The 9,751-nt window shown below is 42.2% G+C and overlaps 2 protein-coding genes across 3 annotated transcripts in view; both read left to right on the plus strand.

The window, feature by feature from the left end:
- The first annotated feature begins 280 nt into the window (after positions 1 to 280).
- OPN3 (opsin 3) overlaps positions 281 to 9,751 on the plus strand; it is a 50,133-nt gene continuing 40,662 nt past the window's right edge. Inside the window, exon 1 of the mRNA XM_011380004.2 lies at positions 281 to 801. Coding sequence (XP_011378306.1) covers positions 429 to 801 — 373 coding nt within the window. The 5' untranslated portion in view covers positions 281 to 428. The remainder of the gene's footprint in view (positions 802 to 9,751) is intronic.
- On the plus strand, positions 615 to 8,334 carry CHML (CHM like, Rab escort protein 2). Of its 2 annotated transcripts, none has more exons than XM_011380003.2 (2): positions 615 to 801; positions 4,658 to 8,334. In XM_011380003.2, exon 2 carries the CDS (start codon positions 4,998 to 5,000, stop codon positions 6,948 to 6,950), a length of 1,953 nt encoding a protein of 650 aa, XP_011378305.1. In that variant the 5' UTR covers positions 615 to 801; positions 4,658 to 4,997; the 3' UTR covers positions 6,951 to 8,334. The 2 variants fall into 2 exon arrangements, with proteins under 2 accessions (XP_011378305.1, XP_023378961.1); XM_023523193.1 differs by lacking the exon at positions 615 to 801 and adding an exon at positions 864 to 1,256.

Here is a 9,751-nt window from a genome sequence, read left to right on the forward strand (position 1 = left end):
TGATTTGCCTCCCTGCTGTTTCATCTTCCCGGGCGCACGAAGAGACAGAAGCAGGGAGGAACTAACCGCACCGGCGATAAAAGCAAGCCAAGGAGGACGCAAACAACCAGCTACAATGGAGCGTCGGAGGCTGGGCCGCGAGGACGCGCCGAGGGGCGTGGCTACGAGGGCGCGCTGGGGGCGGGGAAGCGGCGGGAACACGCTCACGGGGAGGGGCGTGGCCACGAGGGCGCGCCGGGGGCGGGGAAGCGGCGGGAACACGCTCACGGGGAGGGGCGTGGCCACCAGGGCGAGGAGGGATGTGCGGCTTCGGCGCGCACAATGGCCTGGACTAGCGGCGGAGCCCATACCTCGCCTGGGGCGGAGCGCGCCGCGGAGCACGCGGAACGCTGAGCGCCTGCGCCCGCCGAGTGTTCCGGCGCCCGGCCATGCACTGGGGGAACCGCAGCGGCGGCCTGGACTCCTGGGAGGGCGGCGGGGCTGCGGGCGCCGAGGGGCCAGGGCTGGCGGGAACGCTGAGCCCCGGTTCGGTTTTCAACCCGAGCACCTACGAGCGCCTGGCGCTGCTGCTCGGCTCCATCGGGCTGCTGGGCGTTGCCAACAACCTGCTGGTGCTTGTATTTTACTACAAATTCCAGCAGGTCCGCACTCCCTTCTACCTCTTCCTGGTTAACATCAGCTTCAGCGACCTGCTGGTGTCCTTCTTCGGAGTCACCTTTACCTTCGTGTCCTGCCTGAGGAACGGCTGGGTCTGGGACACCGTGGGCTGCGTGTGGGACGGGTTTAGCAGCAGCCTTTTCGGTGAGTTGGGCTGGAGGAGAAAGCACCCACCTCTCCTCAGCAGACTTTCCATTCTCTGCATTGCCACCGTCTCTGTGCGCCCCCTTGCCACTCAGCCCACCCTCACCTCACTGCCGCTGGGCCTCGTCGCTCCAACTCGCCCTTCCCCGACTGCGCCTCCCCTCCCGCACCCCAAGCTGCATGGCATTCTGCCCTCCTTCCTGCCCCACACCTCCACTCTGACCCTATGGTCTTTCATCTCACCGCACACCGTCCCTACGTCCCAGCCCCTCGTCAGCCCCAGCTCCTTCATAGCTGTGTCCAGCCACTTTCCGTCTCATCTCAGTTCTGTTTTCACCTCCTCGTGTAATTCAACAAGGCTCGAAACGACGGCTTTTACTCTTTGAGGAAAGAAACGAGGAGCTATAGAGTCAGATTCAAGAACAAAAGGGATGATCTCGTGAAAGTTGGCGAGGGTAATGAGAAAGAAGAGTTCATTTATATGCTGTTTGTTTCCTAAAATGACAGAGCAGTCGCATGAGTAATTTTTTTTTTTTTTTTTTTTTGCTCATGAGCAGTTATAAACTTTTGAATGCTTCCTAGGAACTCCTAGTAAGGGAGTTTTTCATTTCATTCAGGTCCTCAGAATGCAAATTGGCATGTGCCCTTTAAGCTATTTTTACTGTATTTTACTCCTGGGTTCCAGCACACCAAAATCTAAAGTGAAATTGCAAACGGCTCAGAGAATCTCAACCCAGGTGAACAAAAATTAGCTTTGCAGCCAGTAGATTTCATTGAAGTTGAACTTGATTGCTAATTGAAGATTTATTTCAACAACACTCCTAATCCTTATGCAAGATTTAGGTCTCACTGAGATTTTTTAACATTTTGAAGGATAGATCCATTAGTGTATCATTGAAGATGTGAATTTCTGAGCTTAGGAAAGAAATGATTTGTGTGTGCTCCAGAATTTCATTTGTACAAAGATTTGAAATAGAAATGTGAAATCCATTGATACTTTATTGCTGCTTCTATCTTGGCAGGTTTTTGAGAACAAAATCTTTGTAGCATTATCAAAATTTTCTTATTCACTAACCTCCTATGTTGTGACAAACATGTTATATATGTTAAGATTCACTTTTTGATTTTTTGAAGGAAACCAAAGTCATAGAAATCATGATTTCATTCATTTGATTTCCTCAATGATTCTAATATTCTAATACTACTTTTCCCCTCCCTAATAAGCATTAATCTGAGAATTTCATTTGTGCAAAGACTTGAAACTTGGGAGGGGGCTGTAAGTGCACGTAGATAGTGATATGGATGGCTATGTGATCACACTCTCTATATTAACTGAAAATACCTATTTGGCAATTCTGGAGGGGCAGGCTAAGCTTTAAAGAGGGTGACGGAAGGTCAAGCCTACAGTGTCATCAGTAATGCTCCCTGAGGTGAGCAATAGGTGTTTGGTCACATGAAAGTTCTTATTTACAAGAACTGCTTTTTCTCTGCTGGGGAATTCTATTTCCATCCGGACACCGTGCATTAGAGTTTGAAAACAAGGATATGTTGAATTCTTTATTAGTAGCAGCATTCCATCTATTCCTCATCTCTAACCTCAGCAACCCCACTTTGCTGTGTCTCCTGGTCTCTTCCTTCCTTTCCTTCTCGTTCATCATCTCTACTTGGATCCCATCCCAATCAGAAGGGATATCTAAGACTGCTAGAAACATTCACTACATGGTAGTTTTCCTGACGACTGCTCTATTTATCTGGCATTTAGTTAATGTCTTCAACTGTGACTATCCCTGCACTTAAATTAGAAATGGAAAGTCTGAGGTGAGAGATTAAGAGACTTGGTTAAGCCCTGAGAGAAAGTCAATAGTGAGAGTATGATGGAGCTTAAATTCTTAGCAAAGATTAAGAATTTCTTTGCCTGGAGTTAATTCTAAGGATTGTGCTTCTCGATAAGAGTTAAAGGTGAAGAAAGAGAGGGTGCTTTTCCATTTGTCATCCCTGAACAAGAACTAACCAACCATGGAATATTGAAGGGGAGGCAATTGAAAAATGCCCAAAGTGGCCGCTCTCTCCAGAGGCCGCTGGAGAGGCTGCCCTATCACCTGAGAAGACCACAGGCCTGACAGCATGAGTGTGGGCCCGGCCCTTGATCCTGTGGCTAACCAGCCCATTGTGTGCACTTGCCCATCACTTAATCCCTTCAGCCATCATCATGTCTCTGTTATGGATAATTGAGCTAAATCAGCTTTAAGGTTGTCTTGTCCTACTTGCTGTGTATTTTGAGGACTTCTTTGATAGCTGTAGGTTAAATGGTACCTGGTTTTAGCGCTTATGGTCTGTTTCCTCTTCTCCTATTCTCACCCTCAGCTCCATCTACTGCTAAGCCAAGAATAAGCATGTACTTGCTAGTTACACTTCATATACCCTCATGAATTCTGTCTTCCTCTGAACACCCCACTGGAAGAAGGCAGAATAAGTAATTCAGACACAGTCACGTACATACACACAGGGGCCAGGTCACTGCTTTATTCTGTACTCGATCTCCAGTTTCTCAGGGAATGTTGAAAACGAGTGGAATCCCAGAGATTCTTCTGGCAGAGGTTTTGACCAGACAGGACTATTAAGGGAGCCATGTCACTTATACTGACCAGTCGGTTCAGTGAACTAGTCAATTTAATCTAAGTTCCGATTGAATGGCTTGTTTTACAGATGTCCAAGATAATTAGTCATCTTCACCTAGGCAGGCCCAGTTTGTACTGGTCTAGATCTCAGCAAGTTTAGTAGTGGTGAAAACCCAAGCTCAGGGAGCTGGCACTCTTCCCTGGCAGTGACGGCTGATAGCAAGGCCTCGATCGGGGTGTGTGTGGTGCTTCAGCCCGAAGACCTCAGGGGAGGATGCCTCACCCCCTTGGCTGCGCCACCTCTGGCCACACCTTGTTCCACACGGATGTGCTTCACACGGAGTGTAAGCAGTGTTCCTCCCAGAGGTAGCTGGACAGCCTTTCTCCACTACCACCTCCTACCCCTTCGAAAACAAAAACAATGTGCTAATTTTGGCAAAGGATGTTTAGACAGACCTTTGTCATGGGACACAGAGACTCAGGGTCACAGAGTCAGAATCTGGCAAAATGCAAATCACCCTATTCAAATGTTAAAAGTAGGTGTTATTTATATTAAGATATTTTAACATATGAACCCAGGAATTTTCCTTTTACACCTAAAATAATACACACGTGCCTGTGTACATTCATATGAAGATTTGTTATGAACACATTTTCCCTTACTCTTTTATATGTTTAAATATTTTTCAGTGCCGGTTGTTTTATTGAATTAATCCTTTTGTAATCATCTGACTGGTTAATTCAGTTAACATAGTCTCATGTTGACATCACGCGATCCTAACGGTGGGTTGAGTGTGGAAGAGCCTTCTATTCAGCTGCCCTAGAATCACCCACAGACTGTATGGAGCACATCGTACATAGTCTGTTTCCATAAACACAGCGGAGCCACACATTTCTTACGGTCTAAGCTCACGGTTGTATATAGTTTTATTCTAATAGTTTTCTTAAAAGCAAAAGTTAGAGAATTGTTTTCGATTAGTTCTTTATTTTCGACTAGTTCTTTATTTTTGTAGGACACTGTTATATTCTTCATTAATGAATTGCCAGATCATGGGAGTACATCTTGTTAATTTTCAAAAAATTAGAAAATCCATGAGAAAGCATTTAATGACTTGCTTTAGTAGAGGCTTATGTCCTAATAACAAGTCAGGCTGTGATGGATTGTAATTACTGTTGCATGAAATTACTTTTCTGTTAATATTGTTTACAATTGTATTATTTCTTGAATTTTCTTTCAGAGAAGAGTTCCAGTCACAAATGCACATGTGGTGCATTTTGACACTTACTGCTAAGATGAAATGCAGAAGTGAAAACCACACATCCATTTTAGTATTCTAAGATGTGATTAGACATGCTGTATCATGTTTTTGTGCTACTGACCCATAAGGAAAAAAAAAAAAAAATCACTGGAAAAGGGTAACAGTACAGCTGGGACCTGCAACCTCGATACTTCTGGGATGAGCTGGAACATCACAGAAAATTTTATTGCAACATATTCACACCTCATCTGAGCCCTCAGCCTAGATTCATGCACATTTCCTTCACTGGCACTTGTCACGAGGCACTTTACCTCCCAGAATGGCAGACACTCTCCCCACAGAGTTTGATGTGGTTATTATAGGGACAGGTTTGCCTGAATCCATCCTTGCAGCTGCATGTTCAAGAAGTGGTCAGAGGGTTCTGCATATTGATTCAAGAAGTTACTATGGAGGAAACTGGGCTAGTTTTACCTTTTCAGGATTGCTTTCCTGGTTGAAGGAGTATCAGCAAACCAGTGACATCGAGGACAAAAGTACCACTGCGTGGCAAGACCTGATCGATGACACAGAAGAAACCATCACTCTTCGTAGGAAGGATGAAACCATTCAGCACACAGAAGTGTTTTGTTATGCCAGTCAGGACATGGATGACAGTACTGAAAAGGTTGATGCTCTGCAGAAAAACCCTTCCTCTGTGGTACATGGCACCCTCACAACACCTCTGGATTCCGCATGCTTGTCTGAGGAAACACACATGACTAGCTGCGAAGTGCCTGCCGAAGACACTCCAAAAAACGAGGGAGAAGTTTTACTAGAAGCAACCAATATAGAGGAAACTCAAGCGAAAGAAAAATGTGGAGATAAAACTTGTACACACACAATTTCAGACAGAGATGAAAACGAAAACAGACCTGTAGTGGAAGACAGCGCTGAGCGACCAAAGAGAAATAGGGTTACGTACTCACAGATAGTTAAAGAAGGCAGGAGGTTTAACATTGACTTGGTATCAAAGCTGCTCTATTCTCAAGGATTGCTAATTGATCTTTTAATCAAATCAAACGTGAGTCGTTATGCTGAATTTAAAAACGTAACTAGGATTCTTGCATTTCGAGAAGGAAAAGTAGAACAGGTGCCTTGCTCCAGAGCAGATGTATTTAATAGCAAAGAACTCACTATGGTTGAAAAGAGGATGCTAATGAAGTTTCTTACGTTTTGTTTGGACTATGAACAACATCCTGATGAATACCAAGATTTCACACAATGCTCATTTTCAGAATACTTAAAAACTAAAAAATTAACCCCCAACCTTCAACATTTTGTGCTATACTCAATTGCAATGACAGAGTCATCTTGCACTACCGTAGACGGCCTTAAAGCAGCAAAAAACTTCCTTCGGTGTCTTGGACGGTTTGGCAACACCCCCTTTCTTTTTCCCTTGTATGGCCAGGGAGAAATCCCCCAGGGTTTTTGCAGAATGTGCGCAGTGTTCGGTGGAATCTATTGCCTTCGCCATAAAGTACAATGCCTTGTAATTGACAGAGAATCCGGAAGATGTAAAGCAATTATAGATCACTTTGGTCAAAGAATAAGTGCTAAGCATTTTATTGTGGAGGATAGTTACCTTTCTGAGGAGACGTGCTCAGATGTGCAGTATAAGCAGATCTCCAGGGCAGTGCTCATTACGGATCAGTCTCTGCTACAGGCAGATTCGGATCAGCAGATTTCCATTTTGATCATGCCTCCAACGGAACCGGGGGCGCATGCTGTTCGGGTCACGGAATTATGTTCTTCGACCATGACGTGCATGAAAGACACCTATCTGGTACATCTGACCTGTACATCTTCTAAAACAGCAAGAGAAGACTTAGAATCAGTGGTGAAGAAATTATTCACCCCGTATGCCGAAACAGAAAAAGACAAGGAAGAACTTGCAAAGCCAAGACTCTTGTGGGCTCTTTATTTTACTATGAGAGATTCCTCAGGAATCAGCAGAAGCTCATACTGTGGCTTACCTTCCAATGTCTATGTCTGCTCTGGGCCTGACTGTGGGCTGGGGAATGAGCATGCAGTCCAGCAAGCTGAAACGCTTTTCCAGGAGATCTTTCCAGGTGAGGAATTCTGCCCCCCACCTCCAAATCCAGAAGACATTATCTTTGATGGTGATGATAAGCAACCAGAGGCTTCTGGAACCAATAATATAGTAATGGCCAAACTGGAATCGTCTGAAGGAAGCAAAAACCTAGAAAGCCCAGGGAAGCACCTTCAAAATTAGGAAAAAAGCAAACTGGAAATGCTACTTTGGGCCTCCATCCTAGCATGAGAATCTTCTTGTTTAAGGACAGTTTTCTATGAGAGTAATTAGAAGTGGTTACATGATGAGTGCTATGCAGCTGTTGTCTTTAATTCTGTTTGAGACTTTCAGTCATTGGTTGTCTTTGTTAACCTATCAGTAACTGATTTATTGGTTATTGGACTTTTTTTGTTTGTTTCAGAATGTATTCCATGATCCAGAATCTTAAACAGAGTCAGCTTTATTTTAGTCCATATTAGCAGCTGTGCTTTATTAAAGGAAGGTCATGTATCTGCTAATGACCTTCAGATTTTATTGTCTACAATGACAATAAGTAGTTTGCTTTGCAGCTCATATACAGTTGCTACCACCTCTGAATAAAACACAGTAAATTTGTATAAAATATAAACGTACATGTATATAATATAAATACATATACGTGGTAGCAATAGCAGCTAATGCAAGTGCCAATATGATAAAGTACATTTGTCTTATTAAAAGATGAGCTTTGCATGATCCTTTATCTGTGAAGGTATGATGTTTACAGTAAGTCTTGCAGTTTAATTCTCCTACTTGACCCTTGTAACCGAGGAGGCAATGTTGCCACCATGATCTACTTTAGAAAAAGTGCCAGAGAGTTCTGTTAGTTGTTGAAGAGCTCATTCTTAGGAGAGTTAGTCCAAAAAAATCTAGAGCATAAGGTTCTCATTTAATATTTCTACAGACCCCTGCTCTGGCACCTAAAAGGATTTCCAACAAGTAACGTAAGCCAAAAGGAAAAAAAAAATTGCCTGAGGAAAAAGACATTTCACAATGACTGTTCTGAAGTTCCTAAGGAGAAACTAAGTCACTTTTTACCTGGGATTGATTTCTCGAGGTTTCTCAGTGGGGGCGAATGTTGCACCTTGTTGGCTCTACCCTGTAAATAGCGACACTAACTGCAACCGATAGGAATGAGTCAGGAGGATTTACTGTGTCCCTTCAGTTGTGTCTCACTCCACGAGTAGTGAGGTAACTGCTTTCATAATCACTTCTGCCTTTGGGCTGTTACTCTAGAGGATAGAAACATTTTTCTAGAACCACCAGAAGTTATAATGCTGTTGTTACTCCAGTGGAGGAAGCCTGTGTGGAGCTGTCATGAACTTCCCTTTTATGCCAGTTCCCATTTCTCAAGAGAATAGTAATCCTGTAGGAAGAGAGCCCTTCAGTGACAGTTGGTTCCCCCCCCCACCACGCCCCCGGAACAAAGAGCATTTACCGCATGCTAGGCACTTGTGCTCTCTCATTACAGTTTCTGAGTCCTGTGAGTCAGATGTTAAAATCGAATGTATTTTCAAAGAGCAAATAAAGATTTAATTAATAGTTTTCTCAGTCTGCTATGTGGAAGAGCCAGCATTGGAATCTAGGTTTTTATGATTTAAAAATCTTTCACTGAAGTTAACTGTTAGAAGGGGATGGGTACTGTAGGAGAAGGAAAAATGCTTATGAACATCAGTCTGGTGTTGCTGGTGAAGAAAAATAGACAGAAATTGGTTCTCAGCTTATTATTGAATCATAGAAATGTGAAGATTAAGAGTAATTGAAAATAAATATAGTTTAGAGCTGTAGATCTCATTGAAGCAGAATTTGGCTAAGTTTTAACAAAATTCTTTTTAATGTCTTTTGATCTGTACATTGTATCATAAAAAAATATAGATGCCACTAGGCCAACATATGATCTGAATAGTCTTTTGTTGCTCTTCTATATATGAGGAAAGTGAAATAAGAAATATTTAATTTACACCTTACTAAAAGAGAAATCATGAATTGGTATATATATATATATACTTCTGAATATAGTGAAGTGGTATTATTGGGCGAATCCTGAGGTTTAATACAATGAAAATACCAGCAATAAACCTAAAAATTAGTCATTAAAATGAAAAGGAATTTAAGATGATTTAAAGTGGTACATATATAAAGTGGAATATTATTCAGCCATAAAAAGGAACAAAATCTTGCCATCTGCAACAACATGGATGGACCTAGAGGGTGTTATGCTAAGTGAAATAATGACTTCAGACAGAGAAAGACAGATACCATATGATTTCACTTATATGTGGAATCTTAAAAAATTAGTGAACCAATGAAACAGAAATAAACTCAGAGAACATTTTGATGGCTACCAGATGGGAGGGATGTTAGGGGCATGGGTGAAATAAGGGAAAGGATTAAGAGGTACAAATTGGTAGTTGCAAAGTAGTCATGGGAATGTAAAGTATAGCATAGGGAATATAGTCAGTAATATTGTAATAACCATGTATGGTGTCAGATGGGTACTAGATTTATTGGGGTGATCACTTCATAAGTTATGTAAATATCTAATCACTGTATTGTAAACCTAAAACTAATAAAATATTGTATGTCAACTAATTGAAAAAAAATTATCAAAATGATTAGGGGATATTATAACCTACTATAATTTTCTAATGAGTTGGAATTTTACCCTACTGGGCTTTTAGTTGTACTTTTTCAGATTCAAAGAATGAATATCTATGTATTGTGAAAGGTGATATCCTAATATCTGCATTTTGAGGCAAATACGGCCTCAATACTAGAAGTCAGACATTTTGGAAAGGGTCTCATTCCGAACAGATGCAAAATGTAAAATAAAATATTGTCAAATAATACACAGCATGTAAACTGCAGGCATACCTCATTTTATTGCACTTTATGGTGCTTGGTAGATGTTGCATTTTTTACAAATTGAAGGGAGATCCTTAGCGATCAAAAAGTATGACTTG

Source organism: Pteropus vampyrus, unplaced genomic scaffold, assembly GCF_000151845.1.
Source record: "Pteropus vampyrus isolate Shadow unplaced genomic scaffold, Pvam_2.0 Scaffold383, whole genome shotgun sequence".
Classification (NCBI taxonomy): domain Eukaryota; kingdom Metazoa; phylum Chordata; class Mammalia; order Chiroptera; family Pteropodidae; genus Pteropus; species Pteropus vampyrus.

Coding starts and splice junctions, on each gene's coding strand:
- CHML (XM_011380003.2), top strand. CDS start 4,998: ATGGCAGACACTCTCCCCACAGAGTTTGATGTGGTTATTATAGGGACA.